The sequence below is a fragment of the Piliocolobus tephrosceles genome, chromosome X (assembly GCF_002776525.5).
Source record: "Piliocolobus tephrosceles isolate RC106 chromosome X, ASM277652v3, whole genome shotgun sequence".
NCBI lineage: Eukaryota > Metazoa > Chordata > Mammalia > Primates > Cercopithecidae > Piliocolobus > Piliocolobus tephrosceles.
In genome coordinates this window covers 94456860-94480339 of record NC_045455.1, presented here as the reverse complement: position 1 = coordinate 94480339, position 23480 = coordinate 94456860, and the positions used below count along the sequence as shown (strand labels likewise).

General features: G+C 46.0%; 1 protein-coding gene across 1 annotated transcript in view; it reads left to right on the top strand.

The window, feature by feature from the left end:
- The window catches only part of CRYL1 (crystallin lambda 1), a 108977-nt gene that overhangs the window by 23638 nt on the left and 61859 nt on the right, over positions 1-23480 (top strand). Inside the window, exon 3 of the mRNA XM_023190614.1 lies at positions 7916-8042. Coding sequence (XP_023046382.1) covers positions 7916-8042 — 127 coding nt within the window. The remainder of the gene's footprint in view (positions 1-7915; positions 8043-23480) is intronic.

Genomic DNA, 23480 nt, shown 5'->3' with positions numbered 1-23480 from the left:
TCAAGCCTGTAATCCCAGCACTTTGGGAGGCCGAGACGGGCGGATCACGAGGTCAGGAGATCGAGACCATCCTGGCTAACACGGTGAAACCCCATCTCTACTAAAAAAAAAACTAGCCGGGCGAGGTGGCGGGCGCCTGTAGTCCCAGCTACTCGGGAGGCTGAGGCTGGAGAATGGCGTAAACCCAGGAGGCGGAGCTTGCAGTGAGCTGAGATCTGGCCGCTGCACTCCAGCCTGGGCGACAGAGCGAGACTCCGTCTCAAAAAAAATAAATAAATAAAATAAAATAAATAAATAAAGTAGTTAGGTTACTCATGGCATGTGTCTATTGCTAGTAGTCTAGAGACAGAACTGTGGCCAAAAGCAACGAAAGTGTGACAGGTCGTATGCCCAACTTATCAAAGTGAGATAGCTTTTTCTCCATCATTAAGGTTTTACTAAGGTTTCTGGAGGGAGCAGAGATAAATAGACGTGCTTTATGTTTCTGTGTGTAATTCAAAGTCTAATACCTAGATTATTGCATGAATTAACTGGAATATACTAGCCAAAACGATTTTCTCACTCACTCTATAAAATCTATGAGCTTGTTATACCCTAAATCGACTTATTTCTAAATTCTATTTCTCATAAAGTTTGGCCATCTTTGCCCTTTTTTTGAGACAGAGTCTCGCTCTGTCACTAAGCTGGAGTGCAGTGGCACAATCTCAGCTGACTGCAATCTCTGCCTCCCAGGTTCAAGCCATTCTCCTGCCTCAGCCTCCAGAGTAGCTGGGATTACAGGTGCTCGCCACCATATCCAGCTAATTTTTTTTTTGTATTTTTAGCAGAAATGGGATTTCACCATGTTGGCCAGGATGGTCTCGATCTCCTGACCTCGTGATCCGCCCACCTCGGCCTCCCAAAGTGCTGGGATTACAGGCCTGAGCCCCTATGCCCGGCCTCATCTTTGCCATTTTAATGTGTTTAATAGTTGAGCAGCATTAAGTACGTTCACATGGTTGTTCAATCAACAATCTGCAGAGCTTTTTCATCTTGTAAAACCGAACTCTGTGCCCGTTAAACAACGCTGCTTTCATGCCTCCGCCAGCCCCTGGCATCCACCATTCTGCTTTCTGGCTCTGTGAGTTTGACTGCTCTGGGTACCTCTTGTAAGTGGAGTCCTATGGCATCTGTCCTTTTGTGTCTGGCTTATTTCACCTAAGCATAATGTTAAGTAAAAGATTCATCCTAGGCCAGGCGTGGTGGGTCACACCTGTAATCCCAGCACTTTGGGAGGCCAAGGCAGGTGGATCCCCTGAGGTCAGGAGTTCGAGACCAGCCTGGCCAACATATAGTGAAAACCCGTCTCTACTAAAAAATACAAAAATCCGTTAGGTGTGGTGGCGCATTCCTGTAGTCCCAGCTATTTGGGAAGCTGAGGCAGGAGAATCGCTTGAAGCCAGGAGGTGGAGGTTGTAGTGAGCTGAGACTGCGCCACTGCACGCCAGCCTGGTATATGACATATGACAGGATTCCTTCGCCTGTGGGGCTGAGTAAGATTCCACCATAGGTGTGAAACCATGTTTTGTTCATCCCTCCCTCTATCGGTGGACTTTGGATTGCTTCTTCTGTTGTTGACAACACTGCTATGAACATGACCGTGCAAATCTCTCTTTGCGATCCTGCCTCAGTTCTTTTGGAAATATGCACAGCAGTGGGGTTCCTGGATCATATGGTGGCTCTATTTTTAACTTTTTGAGTTACCACCATACGTTTTCCACAGCAGCTGTGCCGTTTTCACATTCCCGTCAGCAGTGCACGAAGGTTCCAATTTCTTCAGTCTTTTTAAACAATAAATACATGCTCCTTTTGAGTACACTTCAAAAATAGAAGCATTAAAAAAAATTGAAATCACTCATACCCTGTCCTACCGTGAGAATTGTTAACATTTCCTTTTCTCTAATTTTAAGTAAATATTTAACTTTGCTGAGTAGGAGCCAGTATTTTGAGTCCCAGTGTTAGGCTGACCTCTAGAGGTCAACCTGGCACATTGCAGCCTTCTACTAGTGCCTCTAATCTGACGTTAACTGTTAAGTGTGGCAATGCCACAGCCTGGTATGTGTGTGGCATTTGAAAATCCCGGTTGATTGGCACATCTTTTCTAGGTGTTTATGTATGTCTTCTACAAAGCTTGAGTCAGAAGTTCTTCCAAAAGAATTAAAAAAATGGGAGTTAATCTGACTGGCACAAAACGTTGCCAAAAGGCTGGGTTTGATTTGTGGCACGTGGATTTGTTGGCCCTGAAGAGAACACAGGGGTCTGTCTGCAGATGTAGGGAAGCTCCTCCGCAGCTTTCACTGGACGTCCCTCGGGACCACACAGCAGGGTCCTGGAGTTTGCAGTCGGCTGATGGGTTAATGTGTGACCGTGTCTCTCCCTCATGCCCAGGTTCTCTGTCTGACCTGTGCGTGCTGCCCAGGGAGGAGGGGCCTGAGGCAGAACCACCACTGCACATTCCTCAGCCTGAGTCTGCTCTGCAAGAGGCCAATGGGGGTGGCTTTTCTTGCCACTGCTTGCTGTCTCCATGGGACGTTCTCATTCCGGGGTGGTCCCTGGAGGATCGAGGAACAAGAGACTCCTGTTCTCCTGTTATCTGTCTAATCTCACTCAGTACTTTTGGGAAAAAAGGTCAAAAGTTTGGATTAGTGGAAAGGTTTGAAGACACACAGGTGGCCTCCTAAGGCTTGGAGTAGGTGCTTTGAGCACATCAGGTGCTCAGACATAGTTTCCTAAAGGACGCAATGGTTACTCACTATGCTCCCAGGCCTTGGCATCGAGAGACCCTGTGTGTGTTCGGTGGAAAGATGGTTGGGTGAGACTGGGATGGTGGCGCCAAGAGATTCATTTAGGTTTTGCTTCCTTAAAAAGTGACAAAGAGGATTGGCGGTGGTTAGTTCTGGAGGGTGGAGATATGAGGATGTTTATTGTTCTTTCTACATTTAAAATTTCTTAAATAAATTATGAAAGGAAATAGTCTTAGAAAAGCAACGGGCACAGTATGAAACATCTCACTTATTCCTCTGTAACAGCGAAAACTTTCAATTAAACTGAAGCGAGTTTCTGTTTGGTAGCTGCAAATCGCTTTTCTGCCATATGACTGTTTTTCTTCTGGTTGTATTTATGGGCAGTGTGGCTGTCTTTTACCAATGTTGACTCCTAGGCTTAGCCACTGCTGCAGGTCAAACTTATATAAATCGTACAGTTAAAAACTGAAAAATTCAAATGTGTTGTAATCTCCAAACAAAGTCTGCGCTAGGCCCTTTCCGGCTCTGAAAGACGGTGTTCTGATTTCTGCTCTCCATGAGGGCTGACTGTGATACCAGGCGAGGGAGTAAGATACAGGACACCATCTCTGCGGCTGCATCTTTGTCGCAGAAACAGACATTGATCAGGGGACACCTGAGCCTCTGATACTCAGACTGTGGCTCCGGCAGCTAGAGGGCAGCGGTGTCCTTTCCTAAAGTCCTGCCTTTATATGGCCTGCGGTCACGGTGACTCCACTACTGGCTGTGATTCTGTTGCTCCTTCCTGCCCTCAACCAGTCTGCCCACTGTGGACGTCTGCATTTCTTTCTCTTCTTCTTCTTCTCCTCCTTCTCCTCCTCCTCCTCCCCCTCCCTCTCCTCCTCCCTCTCCTTCTCCTTCTTTCTCCCTCTCCTTCTCCTTCTCCTTCTCCTTCTCTTCTTCTCTGTTTTTGAGACGGAGTCTAGCTCTGTCGCCCAGGCTGGAGTGCAGTGGCGTGATCTCGGCTCACTGAAACTTCCACCTCCCAGGTTCAAGTGATTCTCCTGCCTCAGCCTCCTAAGTAGCTGGGATTACAGGGGTGTGCAACCACACCTGGCTAATTTTTGTATTTTTAGTAGAATCAGGGTTTCACCGTGTTTGCCAGGCTGGTCTGAAACTCCTGAGCTCAGGTAATCCGCCCGCCTCGGCCTCCCAAAGTGCTGGGATTACAGGCGTGAGCCACTGCTCTGGCCTGGGGTCTGCATTTCTGACCGCCCTGTCGCTATAGAGCTCAGGCTTCCTTTGGGCTGGTTACTGCAGCCGCCACCAGCTGCCCACGGGCCTCTGCCATTGGCCCAGATTCCCATGTGGGGTCCAGTCCGTGGAAGTCATGGTAGTAAGCTGACATGGCAAAAACGTAATGGAGAATTTCAGAGGCCTACCTCAGGAGCACCAGTTCCAAGGGGTGCTTGACAGCCACAGCGGGCGGCTGCTCGAAGGGCGTTTGCCAGTTAGTCTTGCTCATCTAGAGCTTCCATTGTAACAGCCAACCTGAGTCTGTGCAAGATAGGAGTCAAATTGGAGACCCCTGACAGAAGCTAGAGTTCTCTAAGGGCTACATCATTGGCAAAAAAATAACTTGGATCCCCTGAGTGGAGGGTCACCGATGGGGGCGTTGACTCCAAGTGGAGGGGAGGAGGAGTTTCTTTGAGAATTTGTAACCATAGAGCAATCCTCAACGTTTCAGAGCTCAAATTCATACTACCTGTGTCAGCTGAAAAACCCCCAAGCCAAGAATTCAGGTTGGTTCCTTGGTTGGTAGCGCCCCCAAGTGCCTGGCAGGAGCAAATTGCATATCATCCCCAGAACAACATACCTGCAAACACACTTAGATGTCCAGAGTTTTGGCACAACTTTGGATGAGCCAGAACCTCACATGGCAAAACAGACGTTGCAGATGTAATTGAATTAAGAATGGCAAGATGGGGAGATTGTGCTGGAATAGCTGGCTTGGCCTGATGTAATCGCTTGGGTCCTTAGAGGTGTAAAGGGAGGAAGGAGACATGATGACAGAAGCAGGTGGGGCAGGGGTGGCTGGCTGTGGAGGGGAAGGGGTCATAGCCACGGATGCAGGCAGCCTCTAGAAGCTGGGGCGGGCCAGGAACGCATTCTCCCTGAAACCTCCAGAAGGAGTGCGTCCCCTGCAGACACTTCGATGTCAGTCTGCTTGGGATTTCTGACCTCCAGAACTGTAAGATAATACATTTGTATTGTTTAAGCCACTGTTTGTGATCATGTGTTACAGTAACAATAAGATGCTACTGCTACTGCTTTATTGAGATAAATTTACATGTCACACAATTGACTCATTTGACGCGTCCGGTTCAGTGGTTTTATAGTATAGTTTACAGAGTTGTGTAACTCAACATTTTCAAAGATGGATCGAAACATACTACACAGCGGATGACCAATGAGATTTGGATCGCGTGGTGCTCTTTTTTCCTGAATAATGTCGCTTAAGAGGCACAGTCTGCGCTCAGGGAAGTGTGCTGAGTGCTGTTGATGCAGAATCGCAGGACCCTGGAGGACCCGTGCACATCTGCATTTCCATTTTATCTTAATAGAGGAACCTTTCCTCATGACCCTTTTTGTTATATTTCCCTCCATGATGTTTCAAATATGTATTTGCTGGCACTTACCTTGGACCAGTTCTTTTTTGATTTTAGCTATCTACCTTAGAAATCTTAAATTTCTAATCTGTTACTGAGACACCTCACAGTACTCTGTGCAACTAATAAACTTCCAGATGAACTGGCCAAGACACATATTTTGTTTTGTGTATTTTTCACTAACTTATTTTTGTTTTTCGCTTGTTTGTTTTTTGAGACAGGGTCTTGCTCTGTCACCCACGTTGGAGTACTGTGGCACAGTCATGGCTCACTGCAGCCTCCACCTCCTGGGCTCAAGTGATTCTCCCACCTCAGCCTCCCGAGTGGCTGGGACTACAGGTGTGCACCATCGTGCCCAGCTAGTTTTTGTATTTTTTGTAGAGACGAGGTTTCAACATGTTGCCCAGGCTGGTCTCAAACCCGTCCTCAAGTGACCCGCCTGCCTTGGCCTCCCAAAGTGCTGGAATTACAGGCGTGAGCCACTGTGGCTGGCCTCACTAACTTTATAAGCCTCTAATTCAAGGAATTTGTTCTATATGAAAATTTTAAAATGCCAGCTCACTGGGGATGGTGGTCCAGGATATTTGGTACTTAACACTGAGTTGTTTTGTGGGTGATAAGATCTGAGCAGGGATCAGTATGTTTGTCTTTATAATTCTCCAAAATAAGGTAGCTGTTTTGTGGCCCTATTTTAAGATAGGTAGATTTTTTTTAAGCTGATATATTATAAATCTTCCAAATTACTTACATGAGAAAAACTTCTCAAAGATTCTCTCCTTCCTTTTAAAAAAACTTAGGGCCAGGTGCTGTGGCTCATGCCTATAATCCCAGCACTTTGGGAGGCCAAGGCAGGAGGATCACTTGAGCCCAGGAGTTAGAGATCAGCCTGGGCAACATGGCAAAACCCCGTCTCCACCAAAAAATATAAAAAATTAGTCAGGCATGGTGGTGTGCCTGTGTAGTCCCCGCTGCTTGGGAGGCTGAGGTGGGAGGATCACTTGATCCCAGGAGGTCAAGGCTATGGCAAGTCATGATTGTGCCACTGCACTCCAGCCTGGGTGATAGAGCAGAATCCTGTCTCAAAAACGAAACCAAACCAAACAAAAAATGTAAACAACAACAGCAACAAAAACAAAATCCAAAAAGCAAAAATGTATTAAAATTGTAAGATGCTAACAGCAGAGCAGTAAACCCAGCACACGCCCTTCTGAGCATGGTGGCCCAGGTGACTGCACAGATCACATGCCACAAAACCCACTCAGCTATAAGGTACCTTCTTCCAATCCTTCCATCCCAGGGGACTGACCCAAGGGAGAGGATTAGAACCACTGTTTTCCAGCATGCCCCCACTCTGCCCGCTGCCATGAGGATTGTTTGATTTTAAAACAAGTAATTAAGATTTTAAATTGTGGTAAAGTGTATAGAATAAAATTTACCTTAATGTTTTGAGTGTATGAAGTATATTTACATTATTGTGCTACCATCACCATCATTCATCTCCAGAATGTTTTCATCTTCTCAAATTGAAACTCTGTACCCATTAAACCTTAACTCCCCATTCCTCAACCCCCAGCCCCTGGCAGCTACCAACATTCTAGTTCTGTCTCTGTTCTTATTTTTTTGAGACAGAGTCTCACTCTGTCGCTCAGGCTGGAGTGCAGGGTACGACCATAGCTCACTGCAACCTCTGCCTCCCGGGTTCAAGCGATTCTTCTGCCTCAGCCTCCTGAGTAGCTGGGATTACAGGTGTGTGGCACCATGCCCAGCTATTTTTTCGTATTTTTAGTAGAGACAGGGTTTCACCATGTTGGCCAGGCTGGTCTTGAACTCCTGACCTCAAGTGATCCACCCACCTCAGCCTCCCAAAGTGCTGGGATTACAGGCGTGAGCCACCTGGCATGGCCTCTATTATTTTGACTGCTCCAGATACCTCTTCTAGGTGGAATCACACAGTATTTTACCCTTTGTGACTGGCTTATTTCACTCAGCATAATGTCCTCAAGGTTCATCCATTTTGTAGCATGTGACAGAATTTCCTTCCTCTGTTGTGTGTATGTACCATATTTTGTTTATCTACTCATCTACTGATGGATGCTTATGTTGCTTCTAGCTCTTGGCTACTGTGAATAATGCTGCTGTGCACATGGGTGTACAAAAATCTCTTACAGACCCTGCTTTCCATTATTTTCGGTTTATACCCAGAAGTGGAGTTGCTGGGTCATAGTGTGATTCTGTGTTTGGGACCTGCCATATCTGTTTTCCGTAGCGGTTGCAGTATTTCACAGTCTCACCAGCAGTGCACAGTGGTCCCAGTTTCTCCGCATCCTTGCCAACAATTGCTACCTTCTGTTTCTGGTAGCCCCGAATGGGTGTGAGGTGGTATCTCGCTTGGTTCTGCTTTGCATTTCCCCGATGATTCCCAATGGTGAGCTTTGTTTTTAAATGCGGTGTTGAATACTCACAGTGATCCTTCTGCCTTTCCAGAAAGGAGATGAAGTTGCTGGAGCAGGCAGGTGCTCTGAAAGGCTCCCTGAGTGCTGAAGAGCAGCTGTCCCTCATCAGTGGCTGCCCCAATATCCAAGAAGCAGTAGAGGGCGCCGTGCACATTCAGGTGAGTGAAGGGCACTGGGGCCTGAGACATTGTCTCCCAGCCTCTCCTGGGGAACAGGGCAGGATACAGGGCAGTGGCAGGTGTGGGCATTTTGCATCTTCAAGGGCAGGATTTTATTTTATGTGATAGGAAATGTGGTCCTCAAAACACCCTGTATACTGGGTTCTCACCAGACTAGTGTGACAGTGTTCTGTTTTAGGAGACCAATGCCTTATCCGCGAGGCCACTGGGGATTCTGGTGACAATGTATTTTAGAGGCATTAAACAGTTTTAGCAAAAATAGGTTTTCTGGGCTGCTAATACTATTTTATTTTATCATCTTATCAACTGAGAGATTATATTATTATTCTCATATGTAATTGAGCAAAAGCTTAAATCATCAAAAAGAAAACTTTTCAGTTGCATGTAGCCTTTCCAACAACTTTGCTTTAAAAAAGAGAAATCCTCGTGAGGGTGGTTTGCACAGCAGGATGAGCCTGGGGAGGTGAGTGGTCCCTCCAGGTGGAGCTGGGAGCAGCCCCTGTGGCTTGGCCGTCTTTCCAGGCATCCCGCTCCTGGAGCTCCTGTGCCCACGCACAGGCCCCGCCCTGTTGAAGAATCCTGAGGCATACCCTTGTCTTTTCAAAGGCTGCACTTACTGCTATAAGGTTTATGCAAATTTACCTAAAACTAAAAGAGTCATTATTCCCAGGATCTTTCCTTGGTATTTTGTGTTCTGAGATTTGCACATTTCACATTGTTACTCTGTTGATATTCTAGCTGAGAATTTGGAAGCAAACCGAAAAGGCTGTGTGTGTTCTCTGGTGGGTTGCTGCTCTAAGATTTGGGTCAAAATACAGATGATGGAGGTTTTAGGTCTCTATGACTCTAAAATTTCTTTAAATTGTTCAATTTCTCAATTTGCTAAAAATCCATTAAACAAATGGGTGTGGCAACAGAACACAAGGAGATGACTGTTTTTCAACTTCTTATCTCTTTCTAATATATTATCCTCTATCTCCTGATGTGGTGAGGTTTGTATGAAGTTGAAGGGCCTTTAAAGAGACCCGAGGGCTCCTAATGAGTCCCCAGTGACACCTGTTTCTGCCCTTACTCAATTGCGGGTGCTGTACGAGGAGTTGCTTCTGAAGAGTCCAGACGCTCACCAGGCCTGGTCTTGGCAGAGAAGTTTCTTTCACATGCATTTAGTTTTATTTTTTATATTTTTGAGACAGAGTCACTCAGTTGACTCAGGCTAGAGTGCAGTGGTGTGATCTTGGCTCATTGCAGCCTCCACCTCCTGGATTCAAGCGATTCTCCTGTCTCAGCCTGCGGAGTAGCTGGGATTACGCATGCACCACCACACCCAGCTAATTTTTGCATTTTTAGTAGAGACAGGGTTTCACCGTGTTAGCCAGGCTGGTCTCAAACTCCTGATCTTGGCCTCTCGAAGTGCTGGGATTACAGGCGTGAGCCATTGTGACATGCATGAGTTTAGTTTTTTGTTTTTATTTTTGTTTTTTGTGTTTTTTTTTTTGAGATAGAGTCTCGCTCTGTCACCCAGGCTGGAGTTCAGTGGTGTGATCTTGGCTCACTGCAACCTCCACCTCCTGGGTTCAAGCGATTATTGAGCCTCAGCCTGCCAAGGCATGAGCCACTGCGCCTGGCCATGAGTTTAGTTTTTAAGGAAAGTATTTAGTTATATAATGTGATTGAAATATGAATAAATGATCTATTATTATAATATTTCTACTTTCACATTTCACAGAATGCTTTTGTTCAAACTGATACCTCCAACTTCAGCACGTTTGGCTTCATTACAATCACTTTTTGAGTCTCTCCAAACAGAATTTCCAGACCACGTTACCTTTGCCTTCTGGAGACGTTTGCTATGCAGAGCTTTTTGAACCCATCTACAATGCTGGCACTGCAAATTTTATTCCCAGCCTCAAAGACTAATTCTCAAACATTTAGGTGTTTTTCCCTCTTGTAACTTGTGATTCCATAGCATGGCAACTTGCTGTGTTGTTGTTTTTTCTTTTAAAGAATCTTTCTGTAGCTAATTTATAAATTTCCTTGCAGTGACAATTGTAAAGTCATTCCCTAGGAATAATTCATCTATCCATGTGAAATTTCTTTGTCTCCCCATCCCATTTTTTTTGATAGTTTATCATATGATTTCTCTAAACATCTAAAACTACCCTAATTGAATTAGTTCTGGTTAATGTGTCTCCCTCAAATAGTATATTGTTTTTTACAAAGTGGTGAACCCTCCATCGTATGAGAACATTGTCATAGACTTGGACAATAAGGCAAGTTTTTCTGTTAAAGAGTAATCCGGGGGGAACATGTGAACTTAGAAGGCATGTAAAGTGCTTACATGGTACTTGGCACACAGAAAATGCTCAGGAAATGGTAATTATTTTATAATGTGGCCATTTATAACAATTTTGGTAATAATGAATGGCATGGGGCAGCATATGGTGTTCTGTACATGGTTGGCACTAGTGAACACGGCCCTTTGACTGTGGCCTATCTTTATTTTATAGATTAAATGAGTGTATTTACAGGGCATGACGCGTTGAGCCACATCTATTACGTAGAACACAGAGCTAAGCCGCATGAGGAGAGGAAACTAGAGAAGGATGATGCAAACTAGTAGGTTTAATTCTTATGAGAGTCTATACTCTTCAGAAATGGTTGTACCTCCAGTACCAGAGAGACGAGTGGGTAGGAATAGTTCTGACTGGGAGGCTTCGGGAAGGGTTAATGCAGGTAGGATTAGAGCTTGTCTGGACTTCTGACAAGGGGATTTTGGGAGTGGGCGTGGGAGGACTGTGTCTCAGGAAGAGATGAACGAGACGAGAAATCCCTTTGAGGATGTTCTTAAGGCCACATGACAGACCCATTGGAAAGGTAGGAAAGGCTGGTCCAAGGTGGAAACCAAGTCAGCATGCTCTGAACACCAACCTGAAGAATTACTTAGGTGAATTGAGTAATATACAGTGCTTAGAGGAGTACACGAAGAGAAGCACCATTTAAATGTTTCTTTAAAGAAATAAAGATGAAGGCTGGGCGCGGTGGCTCACGCCTGTAATCCCAGCACTCTGGGAGGCTGAGGTGGGCGGATTGCTCGAGCTCGGGAGGTCAAGACCAGCCTGGCCAACATGGTGAGACCTCATCTCTACTGAAAATACAAAAACTTAGCCGGGTGTGGTGGCATGTGCCTGTGGTTCCAGCTACTTGGGAGGCTTCTCAAAAACAAACAAACAAACAAACCAAAAAAACATTGTGAGACCTGAGGAAAAAATAATTATTAAAAAAAATGAAGAACTAAAGGGTTTGGATTTCAATCTACGTCCTGATTAGAATCCTGCAAGGAAGGTATTTAGTAGGAGAATGAAATGAATCAGAAGGAAAGATGAGTAAGAAAAAAAAAAAATCAACAGTTCATTTTTGCCAGTTGACTGATTTTCTTGGGCATGTTTACACATTTCTTTTCTTCCTTTTTTTTTTTTCTCTTTGAAATGGAGTCCGCTCTGTCATCCTGGCTGGAGTGCAGTGGTGTGATCTCGGCTCACTGCAAGCTCCACCTCCTGGGTTCAAGGGATTCTCATGCCTCATCCTCCTGTGTAGCTGGGATTACAGGCATGTGCCATCACACACGGCTAATTTTTTGTGTACTTTTTTTTAGTAGAGATGGGGTTTCACCATGTTGGCCTGGCTGCTCTCTAACTCCTGACCTCTCACTAGAGTGATCCACCTGCCTCCGCCTCCCCAAGTCCTGGGATTACAGGCATGAGCCATCGCGCTCAGCCTACACATTTCTTTATATGATGTAGAGCAAATTTAATCCTCTGAATTTTAAAACTAGTGCATAGGCTGGGTGTGGTGGTCCACGCCTGTAATCCCAGCCCTTTGGGAGGCCATTGTGGGCAGATTACCTGAGCTCAGTAGTTCAAGACCAGCTTGGGCAACATGGCAAAACCTCATCTCTACTGAAAATACAAAAAATTAGCTAGGCGTGGTGTTGTATGCCTGTGATTCCAGCTACTGGAGAGGCTGAGGCATGAGTATCACTTGAATCCAGGAGGTGAAGGTTGCAGTGAGCCGAGATGAAGCCACTGCACTCCAGCCCGGGTGACAGAGGGAGATCTTGCCTCAAAAACAACAACAAAACTAGTGCATGTTAGTGTCTCAGGTTTACCAAACAGACAAGTAAATGAAACCCCCAAAGTGAAACGTACCTAATGCTGTACCACATGTGTGTTAAAGTACATTTGTGTTTCTAACAAAGTATAATGTTAAACATGTATCTTACCTAATTAAACATCGCTGTGTTGTAAAGAACGTTTAGGACACTCCTGTTTAGGTTCATTATTCCAAAAATACTTAAGATTTTTGTGTATTTATGTTTCCACCTCTCCCGTTTATTTTCTCTTTCTCTAATGATTTGAGATTATACTGTACATAGAATTTTGTATCATGGTTTTTATTTAAAACTTAGAACATTTCCTGCTGTATGATTTGCTCAGGGTTATATCAGATAGAAGACATACAATTTTTTTTTTTTTTTTTTTTTTTTGACAGAGTCAGTCTTGCTCTGTTGCCCAGGCTGGAGTGCAGTGGCACTATCTTGGCTCGCTGCAACCTCTGCCTCCTAGGTTCAAGCGATTCTCGTGCCTCAGCGTCCCAAGTAGTTGGGATTACAGGCATCGGCCACCACACCCAGTTGATTTTTGTATTTTTAGTAGAAACAGGGTTTCACCATGTTGGCCAGGCTGGTCTTGAACTCCTGACCTCAAGTGAGACATATAATTTTTTGACCTAAAATATTGTGATAGTCACCATTTGATGGCAAACCTGAAAGAAGCTTCCATGTGAGAATTCCGTTAAAGCTGAGGTTCCCAAAGTCCGCAGCCTCCACCGGGCTGTGACGCTGCCTCACCGCAGCGTCCACAGAATTCTTGCCAGTGGCACCCCCTTAGCAGCTCTCACAGCTCCCTTTTCTGATTTATACAAGGGAAAGTTCTCAGTGTAGAAAAATCCATCTAGGCTACTTGGAGACAGTTTTCTTTTTTTAAAATAATTAATTGCTGTATCGTAATTGTACATATTTGGGATTCGTGTGAGATTGATTTGTGTGTTCAGTGTGTGTACGGTCAAATCCCGGTGTATTAGGATATCCAGAACCTCACATGTTTATCTTTTATTGTGTTGGGAACATTATACATCTTCTAGCTATTTTGAAATATATAGAATGATTAATTTCCCTACTGTACTATTGAGTGCTAGAACTTATTCCTTCGAGCTAACTGTATTTTGTACTCATTAACCAGCTTCTCTTCATCCCTCCTTCCCTTCCTGGTAACTTGGCCGCGGGCATCCACCATTCCACTGTCTACCTCCACGAGACCCACCGCTTAGCTCCCCTACATGGGTGAGAACGTGGGGTCTTCGTCTTTCTGTGCCTGGCTTATTTCACTTAATATAATGATCTCCAGTGCCATCTATGTTGCTATAGTTTTCTTATAAGATATGTTGCGGTAGTTTTCTTATAAAAAGAAAATTATTACTTTAGGGAATTGTTCAAAAGCAAGAGGCAGAGCTTGAGGATACGCATGCGCGTGCGCGCACACACGCACCCACACACACACACACACACACGCACACACTGCTTGCCACGATGCTTCAACTAAAAATAATCCCACTGTTGGATCTGCCCAGCCCCAGGGGGCAAAGCCCAGCAATTGGAGTATGGATTTCCCCGTGGATTGTCTTCTACCCAACCCTGGAGGGCGGGGAGCCTGGGTCAGACGCTTCCTAATACTCTGCTGAAATGTGGGAGCATGCAAGAAAGAAACCTGAATTTCTAGAACTTAGTGCAATTTTGAAATCAAATCTTGCCTGGCAAGAAAACCTACTGTGCTGGAAAAATAAGTTTACTCTGAAAAGCTGGTCTCAAGCCTTGACTTTTAAAGCACATTAAGGCTCATTAGCCACTATATAGAGGCCTTATCTAATCTCTGGAACTTAAAACTGGAGATCACAGTAGCTGGTGGGAGCCATGGGAATGGTTTATGGAGTTATGAAGTTTGAATGGGGTTTCCTTACACAAAGTCAGAACAATAGCTGAAATCGAGAAGTTAAATTGATATTGTCTATGCAGGTGATCAGAATTTGCATCTCAACTATACCTTTAAAATGGAGAGAACGCTAGTCATTTTGAAAAGGACTTTCAGACACTGTCAGTAATTACAGGAAATAGTGTTCTTTGGAAATTTGTTTTCTTGAAGGATAGAAGCTTGTTGGACTTTCGGTCTTGGTTCACTGAGACTCAGAATATTCCTTCTTTTGGTAGGGATGGGTGTGGGGGTTCAGGCAGCACTGGGCACATGGGATGGCCAGCCCTGAGAATATTCGGGAATGTGCAGGGAAACTGGAGTTAACACTTTTTCTGTTGTATGTGGTTTTTCTTTTTCCTTTTGAGATGGAGTCTCATTCTGTCGCCCAGGCTGGAGTGCAGTGGCATGATCTTGACTCACTGTAACCTCCGCCTCCCAGGTTAAAGTGATTCTCCTACCTCAGCCTCCCAAGTAGCTGGGATTATAGGCGCCCATCGCCATGCCTGGCTAAGTGCTAAGTTTTGTATTTTTAGTAGAGATGGAGTTTCAGCATGTCGACCAGGCTGGTCTTGAACTCCTGACCCCAGGTGATCTGCCCGCTTCAGCCTCCCAAAGTGCTGGAATTACAGGAGTGAGCCACCACGCACGGCCATACGTATTTTTTTCTTTAAAAATTGTAATATCAGGTTTACTAAGATATAATTTACGTACAAGAAAATTCACTCATTTCAGCGTTCAGTGCTATGTGTCTGATGTGCTGTGTGACAGATGCATACAGTCACGTATGAAACCAGAGTCACAGTCGGGGTTCAGAGCACAGAGCTCCTCCTTCCCTTTGCAGCGAATTTCCTCCCACCCTTCCCTAGGCCTTGCCCACCACTGATCTGTTTTTTGTCCCTATAGTTTTGCCTTCTCCAGAATGTTACGTAAAATGGAATCATGCATGATGCAGCCTTTGGAGTTTGGTTTCTTTCGCAGAATAAAATGAACTTGACGTTGTCTGTGTGGTTGTGTTGATTGGTAATTTGTCGCTGAGTGGTATGACATTGCTACGGTGTGTGGGACTCTGGATGGACTGGGGCAGGCCCACCTCACACACTCCCGAGATCACCCGGAAGCGCAAGCCTTCGGTTTTCACTTGCGAAGTGTGGAAACATTCTGTCCTGATGTTCTACTAGCTCTTGCCACGACCCTTACTTTTCTGATGGCTTGTTCTTGTTTTATTCGAATAGTGTGCTTACAGAACTGGGCATGAGGTCTTATTTCTGGGAAGCTGTATTTTTGTTTATTTGCTTGGCTTTTTTTTTTATAGTATGTGTAGCTTCAAAGATATAATATGAGCAAGTAATGAAAAATGTTAGACATTCAAGAGACAGGCAAGTTTTTCTCTTAATCTGTAATTGTGTATTTAGGTTCTTCTATGACCAAATAGGACTTGAGAAAATGCTAAGTCAAAACGTAAGAAGGACAGTGAAATAAAGTTTTAGAAGAGGAGGGCATCCTCATTGCGTTCAGTCTGTCTGCAGGTGAGGACTAAACATGGCCAGCGTTGTGGGTCCCCGCAGCGTCCACGAACGGCACGTTATTGGCACGGTCTGTGCCGACACGCCCTGCGGTGATGGACGAGGCTGTGACCTGCCTGTGTCTCAGACATCGTGGGACCTGCAGGAGCATTAGGAAAGCACTCCACTGTGATTTGTTCTCTTCGGCTTCTACCTTGTGGGGTGGAGTATGAAGTTACATGTGCTGGAGCAGAATGTTAGAAGGCGACAGGCTTTGATCTTTGCCAGGAAGCCTGGCTCAAGGTCAGCGTTAGCCTGAATTTCTACTTTACCTTTGAGTTTGGGCATTTTGGCTTTTCCCCTTCACAACCGCCTGCCAATGGAAGATGGTAATTTTTTCTTTTTTCTTTTGAGACAGAGTTTTGTTCTTGTCCCCCAGGCTGGATTGTTGGCTCACAGATCTCGGCTCACTGCAACCTCTGCCTCCTGGGTTCAAGTGATTCTCCTGCCTCAGCCTCCCAAGTAGCTGGGATTACAAGTGCCCACTGCTACACCCGGATAATGTTGGTATTTTTAGTAGAGACAGGGTTTCACCGTGTTGGCCAAGCTGGTCTCAAACTCACCTCAGGTGATCTGCCTGCCTTGGCCTCCCAAAGTGCTGGGATTACAGACATGAGCCACCGTGCCCGACCGTGCATTTTTTCAAAGAAGTAAATGTTTCTTCTTCGTAATGTCTAAGTCTGGAAGGCTGGGATCTAGCTGTGTTGTGATTTTGACTTAGGTGTTAGGGAGTGGATGGGGAGGTCACCTGGTGTGTTCTTGCAGCAGTGCAGGAAAATGCAGTTCTTGTTAACAGCTTGGTCCGTGACTTCCTGATGAACTGTGCGACGTGGCAGAGCCAGGGGCAGCCCCAGCATTCCTGTCTCGACATTAACGAACTCGATGCTCTGTCCCCAGGGCGGGGCCGGCCACAGTTTTCCTTCCAGGGTTCTTTAGGACAGAAACCCTCCCTTTAAAAAACATTAATTATAAATATTAATAAAGTTTGCATGCTACAAAGAGGAAGACATGCCTAATTCAATTCCACTAATACCCATTTTTTACATTTTAATGTATTTACCTCCAGCTTTTTTTCTCATGTAATATTTATAGTTGTAATGATAGTGTGTCTTCATAGATACAGTATCATATTCTACTTAATCAACATTTCATACTTTCTAGTGGCTATGTAAGAGTCTGTCAAGTGGATGTATCAACCTAAGTCAAATATCACATAGAAAATAATGATCTTATTGCTACTTCCAGTACGGTGCGATTGTAAGTTAAACTTGGTTGATCATCCCTCTATCTCATTCTTCCACGCTTTTTGTGACTTTCTTCAGGGCAAGTTCGTTAATAGGGAATTACTAGATGTAAGCCCCTTTCCAGCTCTTGGTACCGTTTTGCTGAGTGGCATCAGTACACCTTCAGGAGCCACGTGTTAGTACAGTAGGATTTTAAGCTTGCCAGTGTCGGGTCTGTTGATCTTTAAAATGATTATTAAAGTGTTACAGAAAAACATTGTCTCAGTTTGCAACAACCAATGTGGCATCATCCCAACATCCACATTCTTAATTTGGTTCCTAAAATAGTTTTAACCCTCACTTTCCTCTAAACTTAAAACTTAGAATCTCAAATCCCTATTTAAAAGAAAGACGGCCGGGTGCAGTTGCTCACGCCTGTAATCCTTTACAGGTGTAAAGGGAGGCCTTAGAGATTTTGGGAGGCTGAGGCGGGAGGATCATCAAGTCAGGAGATGGAGACCATCCTGGCCAACATGGTGAAACCCCGTCTCTACTAAACTATGAAAAAAATAAAAAATAAAAACCAAAAAACAAAACTAGCCGGCCGTGGTGGCGGTGCCTGTAGTCCCAGCTACTCGGGAGGCTGAGGCAGGGGAAGCACTTGAACCTGGGAGGTGGAGGTTGCAGTGAGCCGAGATCGCGCCACTGCGCTCCAGCCTGGCGATAGAGCGAGATGAGGGCTGTGATCCCAGAACATTGGGAGGCCACAGCGGGTGGATTGCTTAAGCTCAGGAGTTTGAGACCAGCCTGAGCAACATGGTGAAACCCCCACCTCTTCCAAAAATACAGAAAATTAGCATGGCATTGTGGGCACGCCTGTGGTCCCAGCTGCTTGGGAGGCTGAGGTGGGAGGATCACTTGAGCCCCAGAGGTGGAGGTTGCAGTAAGCTGAGATCCCGCCACTGGACTCCAGCCTGGGTGATAGAGCGAGACCCTGTCTCAGAAACGAACAAACAAAAACGAACTGAAGTAAAAGAAAGGCTGTCCGGAGCTTTTTTGGAAGGATGACATGATGTTATAGTCCAGGGGGAAGCTGACTCCACGTTGATGATATGGTCGGTCTAGATGGAAACAAATCGTCTCTTCTGCTTTAAAAGTTGTAGGTTGTTAAATTAATGCCCAGAGTCAAAATAAGCACATATCTAATAGAAACAATGTTATTTTGTAAAGTCTGTTAAGTGGAAAATATAAATATAAGCTAAGAAAATACTTTCTGATCTTATCACTGGGTTAAAAACATGATAAGCCCATTTGAAAGTGGTCATGGTGTACATATTTAATGCTTGGAAACTAGTAAACACTATAGCAACTACAATATTTGCTTCTCGGTATATTTTCTAGAGTATTTTACTTTCTGCTGTTAGCAGTGGGAGATGGTTATTTACGAAGACTGTTAGATACTGTGCACTGGCCGGGCGCGGTGGCTCAAGCCTGTAATCCCAGCACTTTGGGAGGCCGAGACGGGCGGATCACAAGGTCAGGAGATCGAGACCATCCTGGCTAACACGGTGAAACCCCGTCTCTACTAAAAAATACAAAAAAATTAGCCGGGCAAGGTGGCGGGCGCCTGTAGTCCCAGCTACTCGGGAGGCTGAGGCAGGAGAATGGCGTAAACCCGGGAGGCGGAGCTTGCAGTGAGCTGAGATCCGGCCACTGCACTCCAGCCTGGGCGACCGAGCGAGACTCCGTCTCAAAAAAAAAAAAAAAAAAAGATACTGTACACTATACAGAATATACCATGGAGCCTGCCCATATATATTTGTATATATGTAACTACATTATATGTATTATATGATAATATATAATACTATAATATATAATATACTGTAATATATTATACTATAATACATGTGATAGTATATATAGTAGTTATAGTATTATATATTATCATTATATACTATAGTATATATAGTATAATCTATAATATATAATAGAATATCACATATTATCTATTATACAATTGTATATTATCTGGCATACAAAATAATATAAAAATAATTTTCTAACTTTTTAAATGTTTTTAATATATTTTAAAATATATTTTTATATATTAATTTTAAACATTATTAAATGATAATATGTAATATTAAATACACCATGGAGCCTGCCTGTGTGTATACCTACTGTGTGTCAGTCCCTTACCATGGGCCAGGTCCTGTGCCGCCCACTTTATGCAAAATGACCCACTTCAGTACTCAGGACGCCCATGTAAAGTGGGTGCTAATATTTATTCCGTGCCATGCCTGCCCTCCACCCCCAATCACTGTTGCCTGCACACCTCAGGAATATTTTTGATTGTTTTACCTACTGCTGTTTCTCCAACACCTAAAACAGTGCCTGGTTTATATAAATATAATATATACATATAAATTAATTAATTAAGATTTTTAGAGTCAAGGTCTTGCTCTGCTGCCCAGGTTGGAATCACTGACGTCTTGCACTCCTGGGCTCGAGCGGTCCTCCCACCCCAGTCTCCCGAGTAGCTGGGACTACAGGCGTGCGCCACCACACCCAGGTAATTTTTTTTTTTTTGAGACGGAGTCTGGCTCTGTCACCCAGGCTGGAGTGTAGTGGTGCAGTCTCCACTCACTGCAAGTCCGCCTCCCAGGTTCCCGCCATTCTCCTGCCTCAGCCTCCTGAGTAGCTGGGACTACAGGCGCCGCCACCTCACCCGGCTAATTTTTTGTATTTTTAGTAGAGACGGGATTTCACCGTGTTTGCCAGGATGGTCTCGATCTCCTGACCTTGTGATCCGCCCGCCTCGGCCTCCCAAAGTGCTGGGATTACAGGCGTGAGCCACCGCGCCCAGCCAAGCCTGCGTTTTTAAGAGGTATGAGGCATAAGTGGGAATCTGTCTGGGAGCTTCATGTTAGTGAAAAGTAAGGGGCACCTGCAGAACTCGGTGCTGGCCCTGCTGCGTGTTTTTCCTCTGGCCTGGGCTCCCTGCTGCTCACCCAGCGGCATCAGCATGCTGGGAGCATATCTGCTGACGCGGAACTGCCTTGCTGTGTTTATTTTCATTTGAAAGTCAATATTCAAAGACTTGTTGCCCAGTAAATCTGTTTGAACCGCTGGGGGAAATCAAAAGGTTTCTGTCAAGTCGGGGAGGCCTTTCACCTCTTAGGAGTCAGGTCGGGCTGTGTCCGTTCCTGCGGCCCAGCAGAGACCTTCCTGCCTTTCTTTTTTCTTTTTCTTTTTTCTTTTTATGAGACAGAGTCTTGCTCTGTCACCCAGGCTGGAGTGCAGTGGCGCGATCTCAGCTCACTGCAGCCTCTGCCTCCCAGGTTCCAGTGATTCTCTTGCCTCAGCCTCCTGGTAGCTGGGATTATAGGCACCTGCCACCACGCCCAGCTAATTACCTTCCTGCTTTTTAGAGTTCAACAAGTATCGCATTGCACATTTGTGTGTGGGAAGACACCTGGGACACTGGAGTAGCTATTTCTGTTGTTTTGGCAGAGGAGGCAGCGACTGCGGTTTCCTCTGAGGGACGATGAGTGAGTGAGATGGGGACACGGACCTGCCGCGTGCCCAGGGCCTGCCCCGGACTTGCCGTGTGTGCGGGGCAGGTGACGCAGGCCCCGGACTTGCCGTGTGCGCGGGGCAGGTGACGCAGGCCGGGATGAGGCTGTGGCCTTCCTGGAGCAAGCCCACTTTCCACTGACTGAGCACACTTCCATGGCCTTCCTTTAACAGGCTCTCTGCCTGCGATTTGTGGATATGTCACCGGGACTCGTCCTGCGGCCTTTTGCATCTTGCTTTTGCTCGTGTTTGAAGGCACTTGCTATCTTCCCATCCTCGTTGGTAGGTGGTGGGTGGGAATCTTCCCCTGAAAGGGTCCCTGGTCCCTCTGAGCCTGGCCAGAGCCAGCTGAACAGCATCAGGTGACTTCCCTGTGTTCCCAAGGCCTCCTGAGGCTGATGTGGCTCTTTTTTAGTCTTGGCCGATGACCCACAGCTAATGGTAACTACTGTGTGTCCATCCTTAGCATAGACCAGGTCCTATGCCACGGTCTTAACGCAAAATGACCCACTTCAGTCCTCACGACACCCCCGTAAGGTGGGTGCTGGTGTTTATTCCATGCCGTGCCCACTCTACACCCCCAATCATTTTTGCCTGCACACCTCAGGAATATTTTTGATTGCTTTCTCTACTGCTGTTTTTCCAACACCTCAAACAGTGCCTGGCACGTGGCAGGAACTTAATAAACATTTGTTGGTGACTGAATGGATTATCTGTTTACAAACGACAGGATAAAGGTCTCACCCCGGAGCCCACAGGTGGAGTCAGCCTTTGGGCCGGGTCGCTTGGACTCCAGCTGGAGCCTGAGTGCTGGCCACCCCTGCCAGGGAGGGAGAGACACGGGGTGTGGTGGGGTCCAGGAATGTGGGGAGGCCCTCTTCCAGTGCTCCGGAGGCGGCGGATGGCTCCCCTCTCCCTGCCCGGTTGTCTACCTTCCCCGTCCCTGTAGCCCGGTGCTGGCCGTCCTATCTGTGAGGCTCGCCGCTCTGGGCAGTGGGTGTCGTGAGTGGACTTTGCTGCCCTGTGTTCCGGGTGTTGGAGGGTGAAGGAGGCTACACACGGGTCCAGATGCTGGGCTGTTAGAAGCTACAGTGGATAGACCAAGAGTTTGGAGCTAGCTTGACCCTGAGGCAGGGGAGCCTAGTCCCTGAGACTTCGGGAGCTAAATCACAAGATCCTGATTTGAGGGGGTCAGGATTGTTAAGGCCAAATGGTCTCCTTCCCTTTACTGACAGGAAAGGAGGCTGGGGCAAGTCCAGGCAGGAGAGGGTGTCTCCAGCAAACCTCTGTGGGCTGGTCATTGGCTGAGGGCCCTGGGAGGGGAGAGGAAGACTGTGTGTGTCCTGGACACAGCTGGGCCATGAGCACTCCCAGTGTGAGTGGCCTGGGAGTCCCCGCTGCCTCTGAGGGGCCAGCCGCATTTTATTTCTTTCCAAGGTATCCTCTCATTGTTTCTTCAAGCTGTCCCTTGAAATACTTGAAATACTGTGGAAAAATATTACTAATTGCGATCACTTACATAAACAGGACTTCCATTCAATAATTATGCATCTTGTCAAATGGGGCTGGCTGGCTCTCGTGAAGCCTTTTGAGGGCGACACAGAATTTTTCATGTGTTCGTTGCTTTGCAGGTTTGTTGCTTGTGGAATACGGCCCTCTCCTCCCAGCTCAGATATTAGAGGAAGTCTACATCCCATCCCTCTGCAGCAAGGGCTGGGGACAGGACAGGGCAGGTGGGCGTGAGAGCTGCCTGCTGCCGGCGCTGGTCCTGGACCCGAGGTTTGCTCCGAGATAGCTAGTGAGCACTTTAAAGGCCACTGTGATGGCCGAAAGTGGAGGAAATTATGAAAAATATATTGTCACCATCTTAAGATTCTAACTCTTGTATGCTTTTAAATGGAGGCTTTCCAGGAGCCACAGTTGAGCTCTAGCTGCTGCTCTCTGTGGAATTCAGGCCGTGCCCATGCCTTTCTCATTGTGCCCAGATATTTTTATTCAATGTCTGTCCCCTTCCCAGCCCAGAGGTGGGGAATCCCCTTCTTCAGAGAAGAAGAAATGGAAACCAATGCCTGTCATGAGTAGCCATGTGGGTGACCCTCAACTAAATTATCCGTTACTTATACCCGATTCACTTGCTGTGTTTTTGGTGCTTTCCTGAGATGTTAGAATCCATGAGAGCCATTGTTTTATTGTATAAATCATGATGAAATGAGAAATGGAAAATGAGTTATCTTGAGTCTTAAATGAAGTATTTTGGCTTTTCCTGTTTTCTTTTGCTCTGGGTGAGACGTGAGGTCAACTTTTATACCTGCGTTGCACGCACCCAGCCCCACCTTCACAACGGGGCTGCTTCTCCATTGTTTGCACTTTGATGAAGCACACCATGTTATTCGTGATGGCCAGGACGGTGGGCTCTGTGAAGCCCCAGGCAGACACCTTGGCATCCAAGTGTGCCCTCTACTTTGGGGAGGGCTTTGACCCCATCCTGTGGCACTAGCCCACCCCCTCTGGCCAGGTGCCCTGAGATCACAAGGCTGCCTCTAGCTTTTCTAGCTGAAGGCCAGTTCAGAGGTCTCAGACCGGTACCAGGAGCCGAGTCTGGCCATGTGCAGCTTTAAAAATAATTGTTCATTTGTTTGCTTGAATGACTCACTGATGTTTAAAAGTCTGGAAATTTCCACATAAAATATAGCTGTCTCACAGCTCCTTAAAGTCCGATGCTCCTGCCACAGTGAGCAGCATTGGGCGCCGCGCTGTGGGACTGCGGTCTCCCTGCCACTCTTGCTGGCTCCTATTCGTGGCTGTACATCACTGTGTTTACGCTGTTTTTCTTTAAGTGGAGAGGAAAGTGAAATATGTCTTAAATTCTTATTTCAATCAAAAGTGGGAAAACGAATTAGATTGAAGACTGTGATTTTACCTCACCTTCTTTAACTGACTCATCTCTGAGCAGTGCGGACACTCGAGTTT